This window comes from Acanthaster planci, linkage group LG02 (genome assembly GCF_054643075.1).
Source record: "Acanthaster planci isolate LZ-2023a linkage group LG02, COTS_SCS, whole genome shotgun sequence".
NCBI classification, from domain to species: domain Eukaryota; kingdom Metazoa; phylum Echinodermata; class Asteroidea; order Valvatida; family Acanthasteridae; genus Acanthaster; species Acanthaster planci.
Genome location: NC_141778.1, coordinates 32,187,333 through 32,206,238, shown reverse-complemented (window position 1 = coordinate 32,206,238; position 18,906 = coordinate 32,187,333). Strand labels below are relative to the sequence as shown.

The 18,906-nt window shown below is 41.9% G+C and overlaps 2 protein-coding genes across 4 annotated transcripts in view; one reads left to right on the top strand and one right to left on the bottom strand.

Moving 5' to 3' along the window:
- LOC110977006 (uncharacterized) overlaps nucleotides 1-18,906 on the bottom strand; it is a 52,329-nt gene that overhangs the window by 4,235 nt on the left and 29,188 nt on the right. The window contains exons 5-8 of one of the 3 annotated variants that reach the window (XM_022230768.2): nucleotides 10,981-11,098; nucleotides 1,631-7,656; nucleotides 678-771; nucleotides 146-513 (exon numbers count right to left, since the gene is read on the bottom strand). In XM_022230768.2, the coding sequence (XP_022086460.2) occupies nucleotides 146-513; nucleotides 678-771; nucleotides 1,631-1,684 (516 nt within the window). In that variant the 5' untranslated portion in view covers nucleotides 1,685-7,656; nucleotides 10,981-11,098. Of the gene's footprint in view, nucleotides 1-145; nucleotides 514-677; nucleotides 772-1,630; nucleotides 7,657-10,980; nucleotides 11,099-18,906 lie in introns of those variants that run through there. The other 2 variants (XM_022230769.2, XM_087133724.1) reach the window with 2 other exon arrangements.
- On the top strand, nucleotides 7,509-18,847 carry LOC110976951 (aromatic-L-amino-acid decarboxylase-like). The gene is made up of 12 exons (XM_022230686.2): nucleotides 7,509-7,709; nucleotides 10,989-11,102; nucleotides 11,592-11,714; nucleotides 12,724-12,858; nucleotides 13,252-13,362; nucleotides 13,930-13,962; nucleotides 14,468-14,629; nucleotides 15,286-15,353; nucleotides 15,755-15,848; nucleotides 16,047-16,145; nucleotides 16,512-16,613; nucleotides 16,817-18,847. Exons 1-12 carry the CDS (start codon nucleotides 7,509-7,511, stop codon nucleotides 17,357-17,359), a joined length of 1,785 nt encoding a protein of 594 aa, XP_022086378.2. The 3' UTR covers nucleotides 17,360-18,847.

Below are 18,906 nucleotides of genomic sequence, written 5' to 3'. Positions count from 1 at the left end.
AAAAATTCCACAATATACGTTTGCCAGTTTTTACTTAAGTCCACCCTTTTTATTTTAGATAGGTATGTTTATCAATCCTGCTGGTGATCATCCCCAAATACTCCTTTTGATCCATAAAAATTACACCCATATATACAGTACATACTTTGGATAAATATCTGGGGTCGATGCCGAGATCGTAGGCGATGACTCTCGTGGCGGGCATGTGGTTCTGCACTGTACCGATCATACCCATCACTTCCAGGCGGTGATTCTCCGAGAAAGCCGTCACCACTACCAGTCTGCGGGACAGCTCCTCCACATCCACGTCTTGCAGGTCTAGATTGATCAACGGTCTTACTGGGTCTCGTGACGCAACCTCACCTCTGTCTTTCAATGTATCGCTGCCGTTGTTTTCAGTGACAAACTGAACTTGTAGGTTTTGAGATGTGAATTTTTTGGTGGATGAGAATTGTCTGGTCTCAATTTCATTATTGGCGACTTTCCCCAGAGATGGTTGTGAGAAGACATCACCTGCACGACGAAGCGCACCAGAAACGTACAGCTTCAAAATGAAATCTCACAAAATACCAAAATGTCTGCATTGCATTCTTGCAGTCTTTAGTCACAGAAACATTTACTAAACGGTATTGAAACTGTACCCTGATGAAATGTACGCACGAATAAACTCAAGTTACCGGTGCTGTACTTGTCCGTGATCCAAATGTAGTAGAACATCACTACAGCAAATGTCACTAGGAAAGCGAAGGAAAACTTTAACATCCGCATTATCTACGAGGCACCAAAAAAAAAAAAAATCTGTATACATGACCTTGTGTATACCATGAGTAGCGGTGCAATTAATACAAACCTGCTGATGGGATACGATCAAATGTTATTAATCGTGTATGCGAAAGCGTCTCCACAGTTATTTTTATGCATTAGAAATGAATGAGGGAGATGGATGCAATGGTACGGCACTTTTCTCAATAATATACGAAACTATATTCGCCATAATTCGGGGTCTGCGGTTGTGCAGACTGATGGGGTTTATTATTTTTCATAAATGTCGAAGAATTTATCCATTCCTCCTAGTCATAAGCACGTCACCTGGGTTTTAAAAGCGAAGCTGCTCAGAGTATCAAAGGTATTTCTTTTGCTGGCATCGATTGTCCTGCTAAAGAGTTTGTACTATCAGATATCTACAAAGAGACCTTCAAGGCACCCAAAAATTAAATTGCCACTGGTTTTGATCATGTATGTAAATACGTAACCACATGCTCAAACCATAGAATTATAACTTCAAGTTGCAAGGAAAGGTATTGCACGAGCATCACGCCAGTGCTTTGTAGTCCAATTACGTGTGGCATCACTGTTGTCTGAAGTTCCTTTTTATACAATACCTTTACCAAAATTTACGGCTAGTAAGTTCAATTCCAGGATTTTTCCGCACTGTATAAAGCAATTGAAAAGAATAATTTCAAGGTGACAAAGTTGGCTCCGATGATACCTCACCGGCCATATTCTTATCATTGCACTCATAAACTTCTCTTACTTGTATCCATATATCCTGGCTGGAAAAATTAAGTTATGTAGGCCTACTCAAGTTACGATTACCAGAGACCATACGTGTCCAGAGAAAGTGACTTACCTGTTCAAGTTTGTGGCGATCAAGATCTAGATGGTTCAGTATCTGTACTGCCATTTGTCAATACTCTGTAGGCTGATGAGCGCATCACCATCATATAAATTATGCACCTTACTCACCAACGATCAGCGTCAGAACTTCATTGGAGCCTCCCTCAGGGCGTACAGACACGTGTCCGCTGATAATTATCTACATGTACACTAGTTCGACAAGCAGAGAATCAGTCACACACAGAGACCATGCACAGACCGACTGCCATGACTGCAGGTACAATTTTACACGCACACCCACTTGTCGGTAGGAGAGTAGAATGGTACGTATCTACACTGCGGGTCTTGCGGTGTGATGGAACACGAACGGCAGACAGCATAATTTTTAGCCTTCAACAATGATCTGGTTCGAGTTCTGCTGAATGAAGGGAATCTGCTCGCGTGCGCACTGATCGTCGTGCAAACCGTTCGCACAGCATGCACCGGCAACGCTGACAAGGTCAAGATTCGGTACGATAGACTTGGTTCATGCAATCGACATTAGATGGAGAACTAGGAGCATATGGAGCTCTGTTCTTTGCTGTTTGCTTGGAGAAATGTGCCCCAGTTAACGAAATGAAGTACCTTGGTATCACTGAAAATACCGCCTTGGTTTTGCAAGAACCCTTGATAAGGCCTGGTCTCGATTCTTCAATCAGAGAGATTTAACAGTGTTCATGTGGGTGAAAAGCCAACTGTGTAAGCGGTGCCGTGCACCCGAAGATAACCTAGCCAGCTAGCGGTGCGCTGTTGTTGCAGGGTGCAAGGGCATAATATCGCTCAGCTATTCACCAAAGGGGGCGCCCTCCATACGCAAGTTGCGGGTGCAGCATAGTCTGGTTCCCTGATCTGACGATTCCTGAGGGTGCACTGAACCAATTCAAACTCCATTGAAAATGGTGTAAAATCAACCAAGTTTGGAGCCCCATGGCAGGCAACTGAAGTCCCTGAGGCCTCTCAAACAAAAAACAATGTGTTGTTCGGTCCTTCAGATTTCATTTGATTTTCAATTTTTAGTAGGTTAACCAATGAATTTTTTAATTATCTGCCCAAAACAAACTCACCCCCCTAAAAGTGAATGTTGCCAAGCCCTCCCAGCGGCCATTTTTCAAATGACATCCCTCACCTTCCTGGGGCTCTTCTGACTAATTTTCAATCCCATTTTTGTCTGCTTTGCCCCCAGATGGGTGCCCCTGAATCTACAGAGATGATCCTGGGCCACACTGACACAATCCCACCATTTCTTGGCCCCTCTTTTCGAAACAATCTCTGGGGGTACTTTTTGTACGCCTCGGCCTGGCGGAGAATTTTCCTTGAATTGGGACACTGCACCCCTGAAGGTGCAGACCGCTAATTCAAGTGAAAATTTCTGGCCAGCTCATTAGCATTAAAAGTAACCCCACAGTATCTTTTGAAAAAGGAGCTTGTTTGGCCCCCAAAATGGTGAGATTGTGTAAATCGTTGCCGGGATCAACTCCCTGGGTCTTTGAGCCTTCATATGAGAGCAGAATGGCTAAAAACTATGGTTGAAAAATGGTCCTAACTGCCCGAGAAAGTTGAGAGTTGCCACTTGAAAAATGGCTGCAATCAGACTTCGGAAAAATCACTTTCTGGGGGGTGCTTTTGTTTTGTGGGAATAATTAAAAATGTAATTGGTTAACCCACAAAAAAATTGAAAAGAAATTGAAAGATAAGTGACTAGACAAGAATTTCATTTGTGTTTCAGAAATCTCGGGGATGTTGGCATGCATGCTATTGGGCTCTGAACAGTGCTGATTTTACACAGTTTTCAATGGAGCTTGAATTAGTGGACTGTACCCCTGACGACTGTTTATAAAATCTTAGGTCAGGTATATACTGTACAGTACGTCTATGGCTAAATGCAGTACATCGCGTTACATGTCAGGGGTCACCAAGGAAGCCCTATTTTGGCCACGAACGTCAGATAAAATAATGACGTCTGTGGTCTCGGCTGGAAGCCATTTCGTTTGATTTATTTCATTTTTCGGGATGTACTTACATAATACACAATGGCACAAAGTACACAAGACAAAGAAATTGTTAGCATTGAGACAGACAAAATACAACTGAACACCATTTAGCCAGACCTGCTGGATTGCCCAAAGAAACATTTTAGAATGTCGCGTTGTTGGGCATGTTGGTCACTTGGCTGTGCCACAGTTGTGGGGCGGCATTTATCTTTAAATTCAAAACACGAGCCAACGAAAGCTTCATTTTAAGTCACCACCGGGCATCAATTATGACATGACTGTGTACTTTTAAACGTGTCTTACTTATACAAAGCTGCTGATCAGTACATAAACGGCCGAAAATGTTCGACCACTAACGATACTATTCGAATGTTGACGAGAACGTTTTCGGATGTTTTGGATGTTTAAGGAAAAGGGAGGAATTTCTACGTTTTTGTCACGTGACATTGGGCGACACTGGACCCTTGAATCGAAGGAGATCTAGGAACCATATTAGGTGCAGCACAGTAATTCAAGTGCTATATTTCTGCACGAGCTTCTGAGAATCTTCATTTCCAGAAACACCATCGGGAACACTTTCCAGGCTAATTGTTGACAAAAATAAGGTTGAAAAATGGTCCCAAATGCCCGAGAAAGTAGAGGGACACCATAATTTGAAAAATGGCTGCATGCAGAACAAGTAGTTTTCAGGGTTGTTTTGCGTGAATAATTAAAATGTGGTTTGTTAACCCTCCAAAAATTGATAAGAAATGGAAAAAGTAAGGAAAAAAAACAATAATTTAGTTTTTGTTCGAGAAACGTCATTGATGTCGGCTTGTATGTTATGGAGCCCTGAACAACCCTGATTTTACACTTTTTCCAATGGGGCTTGAATTGATGCACTTAACCACTAGCAGGACAGGTCGACAAAGGAGTGGGTAGAGGTCGCCTGTGTTGGTGAATCACTGTACCGTCAGTGCAATGATTGTGCACTCTGACACGGCGCATGTACCGCTGACGCAAGACTACAGCTTACCTACACTTGGTAGCAAGTCGGTAATCGATTCAGGTTTTTTTCTACACACTAATACAATGACATCTGCATGGGAACTTTGATTGCCTCGTCCCCGATTTGCAGATGATCGACCATCTCATTACCGACTTGGAAATTCGGTTTCAGTTTCGTACACGACATATGAGCATCACGGGCAAATTCTATGTAATCATTCTGACTGGTTTATATTCCAATGGGGATAAATGTAAGCAACCGTGTGTAGCAAGTGTTCTGGTCACTGGAGGCACATTCATATTGGTTGTCGATCGATCTTTGAACTACATGTATAAAACGCAGCATTTGCAAATGGAGTCAGAGCACGGCCAGATGGGGGGGGGGACGAGGGCAATGCCCCCCTCAACGAAAGTGCCAAATCTTTTGCAAAATGATGGAAGGAGATTTTTTTTGTCTATTTCATTTCCAGTGTTACAGCCCCAAAAATTACCCTTACCCTTAGACAGACAACAAAAGGTTACATAAAAAAAATCCAATTTTTTTGGCTCCCCTGAAATAAAGCCCCCAACCGAAAACTTGGTCCTGGATTCACCCATTGGGTCACTGAGAAAAGACACAGTTGTCAGAAGAGCGTGTCACAGTGACACTGGAGATTTTAAGCAGTGTCCTCAATGGCAAGGAAGCATTCCTCATCTTGCTGACAACATTTGGCAAGTTGGTGATTTTAAAGTTAGCTCAGTTATGCAACGACCCTGAAGACGGTATAACTACAGGTAGTCATTACCTCGAAGTGTTCTACTTAGTGTATCGTTACGAAATTAAGTATTGGCCAGAAACTGCTCAAAATCATCTCACAATCATACTTTTTTTTTAATTCACACTAATGACCAAGCTCAGTGTATTAATTAATTAATCGATCAACCTCGCTGATGGCTTTGCACTGTGATTGGCTACATCGTGCACGACCTGTGACCGCGAGGTTGACACTTAGTGAAGCGTTATTCAACCTTTTGGTTCGCCAATGGCAATGCCTTGGCACGGGCAAAGAGTCGGCTGTATGATAAAAACACGGCCTTGAAACAATCAAAGTGTGGTAATTTATCTTCTTATTATCAGTGATCACGTGTCTTCTGGCGATATTATTTTAAATCATTGGTTATCTTAATCAATTTTGGATAAACGAATAAAGCGCAGTGAGAATATATTCAGCAATGAGGAAGAAAAAGAACAAACATCGAATGACAACCGCCGCTTGAGTAACGCATTGGGCAAGCTCACGCGCCTGGCAGAAATTTACCCACAATGCTCTGTGCGTCGTTAGTTGTGACCCCGTGTGTGACTTATTTCCTCCACTAAAATCTGTGCAAGGCCATCAGCCCTTCCCATCCTGCGCTCTGTTCGGGTGATAGCTGGGCGACGAGCGAATTGATCATCTTGCATCTCGCATTCATCATCTTGCATCTCGCAGGTGAACAAATAGTGTCAAAGAGGGCGCTATTTGTTATAGGCCTATCCATAGCATCGACAACAGCGAATCCAGAAAAGACTTCTGAAAAAATTTCTGCTGCTTCTGCCCATGTTCCACTGGAGTTTTTTCCAGCAGAGACAAATAAGATGCAGTCCGAACAGTAGGCTTAGTACGTCCAACAAAACGTGGGCAAACAGTGAACGGATGTTGAAGCACACCCCATACAGCTGCTTGATCCTGGAGTTCAGTTTGAGTACCAACATTTTAGATACGACATTTACACATCTCTGTCCTCAAAAGTCCACATTCACTCTTTGGTGAGGTGAAACAACAAGTTTGCAGAAGGACACAAGTACCGTATTAACCTTAAAGGCTGACTTGAACCGATACTATTTGGAGAATTTCAGGTCTTGAGAACAATGTCGCACTGACGACCAGTCATGTAGACGACAGCACCATAACTATGTCCAGTTCGATTGTTCTAGTTCAACCCATGCTCACATCCCACATGATCACTGACAGTATTTTAGTGATCTACGCTCACAAATAAAAACTGGCGTTGATTATCACACGAGGAAAAAAATCCGTGCGATGGAACGCCTATTGTAACTACATACCCCATTAATGGGAGAATGTATTAAATAGCTGATATTTCAAGACGTTTCCCCACTGCATGTTACTTCAGAAATATTGTCTTCTTCGGTATTCAGTTTGCAGATTCATTCCAGACTACTGTTTTTTGGGGAGGAATGACCAATTTTCTGAAATCTTTGCGGTCATGGGCGTAAATGGTGGGGATATATCACCTCCACACTTTTTGAGGGGAGGGGACTATTGAATCACCCCCCACACACACACTGAAGGGCATTCAGCACTACTCAAAAAAAGGAAAACAATTTTTAAGAAGCCATAAATATACCATTCTAAATGCACAATACAGATGTACATCGGTATCATGAACATCGACCATTAAAGTCATGGTGTCATTCCCCCCCCCCCCGTTTTTCAAATTTCATGGCCGGGCAAGTCATCCCCGCCCCGTCCCCATTTTCGGCACATATTTACGCCACCGTTTGTTTGCTTTGAGGATTTTGCAAATTATCTTGAATTACCGTGAATGCCACTCTGATTTAAATAAACTGCCCATTTTCAAGTCTGGACACAGTCTCGCGGCGCTACTGCAAACAGAGAATAAGCAAATTACCCATATGATGCAAATTTGAGCATTTGGCGTGCCATCGGTGATTGACGTGCCAGCCTTGAGACCTAAGTTTTTGCAGTTCGGTCGCTATATCAGTGTTTGCCTCTCAGGATAAGGTCATTTGACACGATAACGTTCAACAAAATCTTTCAGCTGAGTTTTCAAGTTCAAGTTATTCAGAACACAGCTAGGATGGATTGCAGTATGGACGGGGACGCGTTCCGTCGTGCAGCCAATGAGATGGCCGATTTTATCGTAGATTACCTGAAAGGTGTTAGGGACCGCCCCGTGTTACCCTCCGTGAAGCCTGGCTATCTACACAAGTTGCTTCCCGCAAACGCTCCTCAGCAACCTGAGGCATGGGAGGACGTGATGAAAGACGTATACGACAAGATACTGCCTGGAGTAAGTCAACAAAGTAGCTGACATCTTAAAGATATTTGCTTAAATCCTGCCTGAATTACTTTGTCTACCCGATTTATCCTGCATGCAGGTGCGCGACTTGATTGGTCGTTTTTAGTCTCTCTGTTTCCGTGTTATATTTTGTTGGTTATGTCATATGGATGACCCGCTTCCGAGCAACAATATATAATTTAGTTTACCTTGGTTGTTCTTGACCCACAGAGTACTTGACTTTTCTTGTCTAATATTTTTAAAGGGGAGTAGCTGCGATGCTTATTTATTTTCTCACACCTGGATATGCTCCCCTCATACACAAGGTTCTTCTATTTTTTTTAAATTAAATCTCTGCTGTATTCGTACTTTAACAGTTCCTTCATTTCATTTTTCCGTAAATAGTTTACTCTAGTTTTGCGTTTTGTTTAGTTGCGGTCGACTAAATAATGATAATAAAAGCCTCTTCCAATGAAGTTTTTGCCTCAAACGTATTTTTACATTACACAACTTGTAAGTTGTATCTGAATCTCTTTGATTATCACAGTCTTCAACCAATTGGAACCACTGAAATAGATGACGCAAACTTAAAAAATGCACCAACCGTTGAAGCGTATAGCGTTTACTATATGAAAATCAAAATGTGAGGGCAATCTACTTGCTCGCCTTAAACTTGCTCGAAAACATTTAAACATAAGCGTAAATTCCGTGGGGAAGGGTGAGGCCCGGCCTACTTTTTGAACGGGGAACAGGGTATTGAATCACCCCCACACTTTTGGCGATGAGATAAACAATTAACTTGGAAGTTTACGGTGAAGAATTTTTTTGGACTCCCCAATAACCAAAATATATATTACTCAAAATACCAGAATAAGTTTTAAAGCCATAAATAGTTTTGATTAAGTTTCTAGTAGTGTATCTGGTAGTATCATGAACGTAGCCCACTAGTGTCACGTGGTATAAGAGACTCGGCCTCCCTGCGCTTAGTAAATTACCATAGACGGGCAAGTTGCCTCAGCAATCTCCCACCCACAGCACAAATGTACGCCACTGTAACAAAGCAACTTACCGACGTGGTTCTATAGTTTTTCAAACTATTGTTTTTTACTTTGAGAATTTTAGGTTCTGCGAACATTTTTTGTTACGTATGGTAGTTAATAGGCAAGTGTAACAAGCAGCGCCCCTCCTCTGTCACACTTTTCAATTGTCCATGGTTGGTGAGCTCCAAGATCATCCCCCATTTGAAGACTCAACAACACACATACCTATGTGTACGAAAGCACGGTGACATTTTGGTGTTAACTTTGACCATGGCCCATATCATGGGTCAACCTTCCCCTTCGGGATATCGATACGGTGCGTGTCGTACGGTACTTGATATTGCGATGTGAACGTTTCATTGCCATGCTGGTTGGATATCGCTCAGCACATCCTGCTGCTTGACCGGTGTCCTGAACGTCCCGTACGTTGGCCGTGCTAGTGGGCGGAGCTCAGACCCAGCTAATTACATATGACCTTGGCCTATACGTGCTTCAAGCACAGAGCAAGCACAAAGGGGCTCCAAACACGGTTGAACCACAGAGGTCTATTTCTACCTCCACGGTTGAAATCGATGCATGCATGGGGGTAGAAAAGGGATCGGTGGGGGACCGGTACTCAGTTGAAACAAAAAAATAAATAAACCGCTCTGGAAATTTCTCTGGAAAAAAGTTGGCTGAATATAATTCATTAGTGATGCAAATGGTGGCTGGGCATACGTATCTGCCTTTCAAGTTCGTCACATTTACGTTAGCGACGTCAGTGATGAACAGTGAATGATGAACGTTGAATAGTGAAGGTTCAATTGTTGATCTTTGCCAAAGCAGTATCGGCCATGTGACGTTCTTATCTAAAAAACACAGAGCCCCACACAAGGCTCGTCCCGAATGCTCACTCAGTAATTGCACTAACGAAACTGCACTAAGAGTTGTAATTAATGCAACATAATTATAAAACTTCCGAGCCTTCTTCAAGTGCATAGCCGGTACAACGCTGATTACAAAGTTCGCATGATGTGAATAACAGTTGGTAGATACCCGACTTTCACGTCAAGTCGCTAAATTTACATTCGTGATGTGACAGAAATACTGCGGCAGTTTCAGAACTTGTAAGAAAGAAACGCGACGTGTATTTTTTCATCCTAATTGGGCGATATTCCTTTTACTCATTTGCTCATTTTGAACGGAGTATCAAAAATTATTATATACACGATTCTATACACGAGTATGTACACGATTATATACATTAATTCCTATATACTGTTGATCGCTCGAACGAGGACAACGTAGTTCATTCAAAATTCAATGCATGTCCATGGTTGACTTTGCGAAGAATCATCGTAGCACAAGGTCTACAATCGAATACTGCGAAGACGTATGGTTTTAAAATGACGACAACATAATGACGATGCAACATCGATATCAAGCACCGTTCATGGTAGATAATGGCCAAGGTTGAACGTACAGTGGAACGTTCATATCACGATATCAAGCACCGTGGAATATGCATATCGCCAAGGTGGAACCTTGATGTGGTGAAGGTTGAACGTTCATGGCCCAGGTAAACATCAAAATGCCGTCACTCTTTGGTGCAAAAAATTATAAATCTGTCGTCCAGAAGCCTGTTTGAACCCGGCCTACGTTTGACAAACAATTGTGAAAATGTCATAAACCAGGGCGGAGCCAAAAGCTTGGGCCCCACAGAGAACAGGGAGCAAGGTTGAATTATTGGAGGACTACATAACACTGAGCATTTTTTTGGCGATTTCCTTGCAGTTTTGCGGAGTATACCGACTGCACTATTGTCGTTCTAGGTTTATCTCATGGCAAACACGGTCCTTTTCACTTGGGGGTTGATGCGAATCTGGGTTACCCAGCATCCGTGCTGAAAACTTAAGGAGAACTTTTTGTGTCTTTGCTCTTTGTCAGTCACCCTTATTTCTGTAAAATCGGAAAGCGAGGTTGGGTGGGGGACCCAACAGAATCTTCTTATGTGGCGCTTGTCTAAAATGTATTTGGGGGTGCGTACCTCTCTTCCCCTCAGCTATACGCCACTGCTAAGGGTGTACATGTTGTAAGTCCCTTGGATTGGTTAGCTTACCGAACTCCCACTCGCTACCGAATTAGGAAACACATTTGTACTATGTACTTCACGACTGTCGCCATTACGTAATACCATAGAGCTACACCACGGTGTCGGATTCATAGTTTTACGAAAATAAAACCTGTGATTTGACTTGATTTACCTGGTTAGATGACCCACTGGCAGCATCCACATTTCCACGCCTACTTCCCAGGCGGTAACTCCTACCCCTCCATGCTAGCCGAGTTCCTGGCAGCCGGGCTGGGCAGTATCAGTTTTACCTGGGTGAGAACATTAATTTCATTACCTAATCAAAACAAAGTAACGTCACAGCGATATTTTACTTGTTTAATGTATTACAAGCAACTGCGAGGATCCTGACTATAATATTGAAAAATGAAAATTAATAATGCACAAATTCATACATTCATTTCAAATGCGCTGCACAAAACAGAAGACATTAAACTAAAACGTGGTCGAACCGAAGACCTAAGAATAACTAAAATCTGCCAACAGAGCAGATCCAGAGATCTTAGGCCTAAGTGTGAATGTCTGCGGAGGGAAGAAAACAGGAGAACCAAGCGTGATAACACAAGACTACATTACACAACTCTTATCTACGCACGTAAAGGCTCGGCCTGGTACTTGTATCCAGTAGCACAGTGGTGAGAGGCGAGTACTTTACACATCAGTCCCATGCCTTTGTGTTGGCGGGGGATGTCTTGACAAAATTATACTTACAACAATTTGATTTTGATTTTACTCCCGGAAAAGATTGCCTCCCCTGTCATGACAGAGTTGGAGACGGTCATGGTTGACTGGGTTGGCCGCATGATGGGTCTACCCAAAGAACTGCTACCGTACACCGAAGGGTGTAAAGGGGGAGGGGTCATTCAGGTAAGGATAGGCGCGGTCTATTTGGTATCAGGAATGAGACAGGAGGGACGTGTGATGGGTGTGAATATAACAAACAGTACCACATCGACTTGAGGATGCATGGAGGAATTCGTAGTTCACAGGCCAGAAAGTATGAAAGTCGCTTACCGTTCTTAATGCATTTGCCCAGCCCAGTTAATGTTTTTTCCACAATGTGCTCTATCATTTCATTGTAAATGTGTTTAAATCACTTTGGAGTGCCTCCGTCTGTTTCCAAGATAATTAATTAGGCCTACACGAATGGCAAAGAAATTAATTACGACAACCTCAAAAATATTGCATGGCCCACAAGAGACGTCCAAACACACCGGAAGGGCCGTTAACCATGTGGAAGGACTGAGAAACTGCTGAGCATCATATTACGATGCAATGGCTGGTTATAATGATTTGCTGTGAGACAAGGCAAGGTACGGTCAGGGGTTTATTCCTGACGTTGCCCGGAACATGACTGGTTCGCAAAGGTAACTCAAAATCCAGATGGGGTAGATCCAGATGAGCAAAATAATGGGGGTTAGTAAGGTACGCAGCAGTATCAGCACTGGGGCAACGGAAGAAAGATTGTTCAAACACTTTTGCTATTGGCGTGGGGATTGCTTTCAGTAAGTTCAAGACTGAAATAACGTTCAGTTTTTAAAGTTTATTCAAAAATTATCTTCAAATCATTCGTTTATTCTTGCGATTTTGTTTTGTAATATATCTTTCAGTAGTGCATCCTTTCAATCATCGGAAAACACGGACAATTATCCTCGGAGAACTATATTTTCTTTGAATTGTTATATTTTCCTTCAACCCCCTTCTCCCAAACTTTAAATGTGGACTTCCCGCAGTAAAGAAAGGAGAACTCGGATCCAGATTGTAGTTTTGCCACAACCTTTCCCATGTTAGAAATGCACGCAGAATTGATTTCATTGAATTATCTAATTTAATGCTTTTATTGTTTCATTTTCATTATTTTCTTTTCATCTGTTAGACTTCATCCAGTGAGTGCACTCTCGTGTGTCTGTTTGCTGCCAGAACAAAGACAATTAACGCTATGAAGGAGACACAACCAGATGAAGATGAGTGCATCCTGCTATCTAAGCTGGTGGCTTATTTCTCAGAAGAGGTACAATAACCCATTGCATGAGAGTTCCTTTCTGGCGTTGCCTCCAAATACCCTGCCACTAAGTTTTGACTGTGGATAGGCTGGTCAAAATGATGGAATAAATTCGTAATCCTGCAAGATGATGTTATGGGGATTTTTCCATATCGTTACGGCACAATGTGTTCTATTCAGAGATAAGACAGTATAAATGCACAGCTAGGAACAGGATGAAATATAATAATGAAAATTGTCAAAGCCGCTGAAGCCGTCTAAATCTAAACAAGCCGAAATGGCAAGAGAGAGACGCCACATACAAACATCGTGAAGAACGCAACCCGAAATGTCTATCTTCGTTCTTGCCTCATCCTAAACACGCCTATCCAAAAGTCTGAAGACACTCTGTTTTCTTATCAGGCCCATTCATCGGTGGAGAAGGCGGCCAATATTGCCTTTGTGAAAAGACACATTTTACCGACCGACGACGAGTTCGCTCTCCGAGGGGAGACTCTGCGCGAAGCAGTGGAGGTAAGGCTTGAAAGGTACACTGGGTGGAGTGTGTAAACGCAGTAGGCCTACTGTGAGTTTGTCCTTCCAAACCTCAGCATCGTTTCAAGACAGGCTTCAGTTTTATGAATTGTACATGCGGTATATCATGAGTTGAAATTATCTTGCGCTATAAAGCTATATTGTTAATTGAACACGTAGAACCGATATCTCCAACTGCTCCAAAATATTAGACATAGTCACGGCGACTGCAAATTTATTTTTGAGTTGTTATGGTTGGGAAAATTACGTGATTCCACACGGCTGAATAGACGTTTTACAAAAATGGCTCAAAGAATTAAAATGGCTGAAATTGAGTTTTAAAACTGTCTATCCAGTATCGAGTGATTTCAGATGCTGTTTTTGTTGAATATTTTTGTATATAAAACTATTTCGGTCAAAAAAGTATTGAAAAATGTAAAGCTAGTATAATAACAGTACAGGTCATCGACCTAAAGTAAAAGGAATTAACTTGCAGTAAATTGTTTTGTGTGAGTTGTACTTCACGATAAATATCACAGTTGTTACCTCTTTTTATTTATCGTGCAGAAAGATATAGCAAGTGGACTGGTTCCCTTCTTCGTGAGTAAAATCATCCTTTTCACATGTAGAGGCTGCTTCACCCGTACCTCTATTGACATACTTCACCGAGAAAAAGGACGCAATAGTTTATATTCCTCCAGGGATAGTTTGAAAAACTATTCTGGAAGGATACTGGGTCATGCGAAAGCTTTTAAGTATAAAAAACAATGGAATAATGAGTCTAATTGGCATACATTATATGCATACTTTTAAAACGACAACAACAATTTTTGATAACATTGTTTTTGTATCAATAATAATAGACTTACAATTCCCATTCTGGAGGAAAGAAATCGGGGACAAATGAAATATTCGATGCTCATGTCCCAATCTTCTAACCATCCGTCCTACTGCCTGCCAGAAATGGTAAATTGGGTCAGTACCAATCGTAAAAAGCCTTGTCATGTAACAGCAAAATGTCACATGCTGCCTTTGTCTGTGGATTTAAAAAAATTTCCAGGGATAAATTTGGACTTTGATTGGCAGCTTGATTGTATCGTACAAGGTCTGTGCTACCATGGGAACAACAAGCAGCGCAGCTGTGGATAACATCGAGGAGATTGGCCAAGTCTGCGCTGAGAAGGACCTGTGGCTTCACGTGGACGGAGCCTATGCTGGCAACGCACTCATCTGTCCGGAGTTCAAGTATCTACTCAATGGGTTCCAGGTAACACGTATGAAATGTTACGCTTCAATGGCGACTTTCTGCATCAGTAACATGTTGCATACTCCAAATGGTATGCACATTCATTCATGTCAGCGCATGCACGAATGTCATACTTCCGCGCAATCATCGACCACTGTGTTAATCAAATTAAACTTCATACTGTGGGATTTAAATACCCATTTATGCATGCCCTTGGTGGCGGAAAGCAGTAACAAAGAGCGGTTTGCCACGTGATATTGTACGTTTACAGAGGAGCGGAAGCCCGTGCTTTTTTTTTAAAGATATTCCATAACAACAATGACATGGCATTCACACATTGGCGTCATACCTACAAACACGCCAAATGGCTAGACTGCGTATTCTCAGCGTGGTATACATCCTTTGTACCCTTACACCCTCGCCTGCAGAACTTAGTTTCGAGAAAAGTTCACATCCATTTCAATTATCAGAGGAATCTTTTTCTGGAAAATTGTCTCCATGTGGTGAATGTACTCCCTCGTGGGGAAATCCTGACGACGCCCATGCTTAGCCTGACTGTAATGATGAGTGTCTTAGCTTCTTGACAGTGAGCAAATGAAGAAGCTAGAAGAGAGTGCAAACGAATATCCGACATGTCACTCAAATATACTTTACTATTAATTACCATTTTGTTCCAGTATGTATCGTCATTCAACTATAATCCTATTAAGTGGATGCACGTCGGCCTAGACTGCTCAGTCATGTGGTGAATATTCTCCAGTTTCTTTTATCTTCGCTAATCTCTACGAGTCCATATAGGCTAAACATACTTTATACGATCTGTCTTGACCCCGATGACATCTCAAAGCGATGTCGTGCTAAGTTAATGGTTTTCTAGCCCGGGAAATTAGTTAGAGACAAATACCGACCTCTGGCAATTGGTCTTTTCTTCAATCTGCGATAAGTTTGTCACCAAATCTAATTCTAACACTGATGAATAGCTGCAATCTCAAGCAGCAAAATCCACTTATACCTGCCCGCGACTATCTTGCAACCAACAATTTTGACCTCTTGCTGAATAATCAGGGGCTTCATGATGTACTAGTTTATGAAAAAGTGTTTACCAAAAGTATGTAATTTGAGCAATGGCATTTTACAATTTTACAGGGTGAGGAACAAATACTTGCTAGTTGAGGCACTGTCTATCAACCGCATCTACTACATGGAAGCTGAACAAGAGAAGCACTTGCTTGATTACAGGGTAACAAAACAAAACCATCTGGAAGGTGACTTTAAAGAGGTCACGTGATCTCACGTAATCCTCGTGCAGTTCTTTTGTTTACTGTTTTATTCCTTCTGTTGCTGTATTAAAACTACCTTTGCGCAATAAGAAGTTGTTCGAATGTCATCTTTTCAAGTGCTCATTTTTGATTAGTAAATGCCATTCCAACTTGGACAGAACTGGACCATCCCTCTGAGCCGCCGATTCCGGTCTTTGAAACTGTGGTTTGTCATCAGGTTGTACGGCGTGGAAGGACTACAAGCTTACATTAGATCGGTTAGTCAATCGACAGATTGTTTTGTTCAAATTTGCTTTTAATAACTGTAGTAAAAACTTGTTGAAAAACTTCGTTTATATCTATTTTTGAAGAGTCTGTGTAAAGCTTATCTGGACGTATGTTTTAAATTTAAGGTTTCAAGTTTTGTTTGGTCGCTCTTTTTAAAAATAAACTTGCAGAATTTACCTTCAAACAATTGTCTGAGCCAATGTTCTCACTTGGTGATTGAAAATCCCGTTCTATGTTTATGGCAAACAATCCTTTCTTATTTATTTTTTCATATATAGGGGCTGTTAGGTGTCAAACAAATAACAAATGCTTCAACTAACATGATTTCACTGATGAAGATTAATATTGTATCACAGCACGTTGCCTTAGCCAAGTTGTTTGAGTCTTGGGTGCTGGCGGATGACAGGTTCGAGGTTGTCGGCACTGTGAAGTTTGGCCTCGTTTGCTTTAGGCTAAAGGTATGAAGCTGATTCCCCGTAAGTATAGTGTATCATCCAGTGATGCGGAGATTGTCTTGATTTCCGAACTATGAGGAAAACGTTGCAAGTCTTCATGATTTTGCGGCATTTTCACACAACAACCAAGAAAGATTTTGTCGTGTTTCCGAGTACAAGCGTAGCCTATGTTACAGCCAAAGATTTTAATTAATTACTGTTCACAGGGGGAGAACAATTTGACAGAATTTCTACTGCAACGAATCAACCAATCTGGTGAGGCTCACATGGTTCCAACCTCCCTTAAAGGGAAGTACGCCATCCGATTCACCCCGTCCAATTGGTATTACTCCGAGGAGATTATTAAGAAAACCTGGGACATCGTCACCGACTTCGCCGAGGTAGTACTTCGCAAACACCAGGAAACCGTCAAGCGGTTCCAGAGTCTGCTGGCCAAGTACAAGGACTACGCTCGAGCCAGGCGTGAGTCGATCGTCGACGGTGACGTCTTTGGAGAAGAAGAGGAGGGATCGTGGACCGGAGTCCTCCGCAAGATAGGGTATCGCTCTGCATCTTCTGGGACATCATCCCTCGTTGATGTCCCGGAGGATTCTCCCCTAGATGCTGTCGAGGAAAATGCACCAGTGTCTCCCACACTTGAAGATCGTAAGAAGGGAATGAGAAGAAAGAGCTCCTTCCAGTCGCTGACCCTCTACTTTGACGAGTCAACGATGACAGTCAAGCAAGCAAGCGAAACACTCTTTTCCTGAAAGAACCGTATACGGTACAATGATTACTATGATTAGGCACTATTTTTTCATGAAGTAATTATTGCACGCACTCAAAAGTGTTTAAAGTGTGTAGTGTATGAGACGTTTTACACATAGATACAATGTGGAATTCTATGTCTTTATCCATTGGAGTGCCCAGTTACAAGTATTGGCTAGCTGATCTCTGACCTTTATTCAAGGTCAGCAGGTCAGGGAGGACCTTGTAGACGTGGACAAACAAGATTTATCTTAGATCAGCACAAAGTGTTTAGCAGAGCGATATACATGTATTATGTTCATTTAAAAACAGGGACAGTAATTTTCCTGTACTCTTGGAATATTTTGCTTAAAGTGCAGTTGCAATGATTTTTTTCTTTGACACAACTTTCCCGCAACATAGTACTCTCTTTTACATTCCTATCTGCTGAAATGCATTGAAAAGTGCCCCGTTTAAAACGCTTAAAATTATCCATGCTTCCTGGACAACTGAGGGTGCTGTTACTGTGATGTCATCCAGGGAAGACTCTTTCTGTTCGAATTGTGAACCCCCAAATTTACATATTATAAAAATTTCTGAGAAAAGGTTTGATGCTTGCTTATTGTCATGCACATAAAAAACAATGAATCAGCAAAGAAAATTTAGTCCAGCAAAATCGATAAAAATGCAGGACTTTTCAGTGAACAAGCCAACACTGAGACTATCTTCTTGGGATGACATCACAGTTTTGGTTATGAATATGCTCATTAACATAAAACCCAAACATGTAAAATAAACCCTTTGAAATAGCCAAACTAAAAGTGAAAATAAGGTTCACTGAGATCGTGGCACAAAAGTGCACTTTGAACGTTTGTATTAAAACAAATTGATTGGAGCAACCCTCAGTTCAAGGCATCCCACTTAAACACATACGCATTTCGAATATCTTGTTAAATCCTTAATTAAACACATATTAAGTTTAGTGATAAAAGATAATTCAAACAAACGGACAACACCGCAAGGCAGTGCTATTTCCGAGTTGTAGGGGCCACCACCTATGGTTATAAAAACTCCTAGTGCCAATATGGATTGTATAAGCAATCAATATCTGTCCAGCTGACGCCATCAACGAATGCGCGAAGGCCAACGTATTAACTTTCTATGTTCAGGGAGATGAGGTTTTCGGTAAGGACTTCAAGAACTAACTGGGTTGCATCCATTTTGACAGCAAAGTATGGGGCATTTATTTCCAACCGGCGAAGGTGCATTCCGCCTACCGAATTAGGGGGAGCTTTTCCAGCTGTATACCCTTGCCTTACAGGGTGCCCATATATGCGTTTCACACACTAATTTTTCGTATTAGGTTGTTACTCGGGCATGAATTTACCTTGTAGAGTCTGTATTAAAAGCCAAAAACAAATTCACACACTGTCGTTATTTTCCCTTAGCCTTGTCAAAGTGCACAGTCTTCTTCCCAACGCCGAGTGTCTATTTTCCATCCCCTCTATCAACTCTGCTTAGCGAAGGACAGAGTAGATTAAGGGTTGATGTGTTACGTTCATAGAGCTAT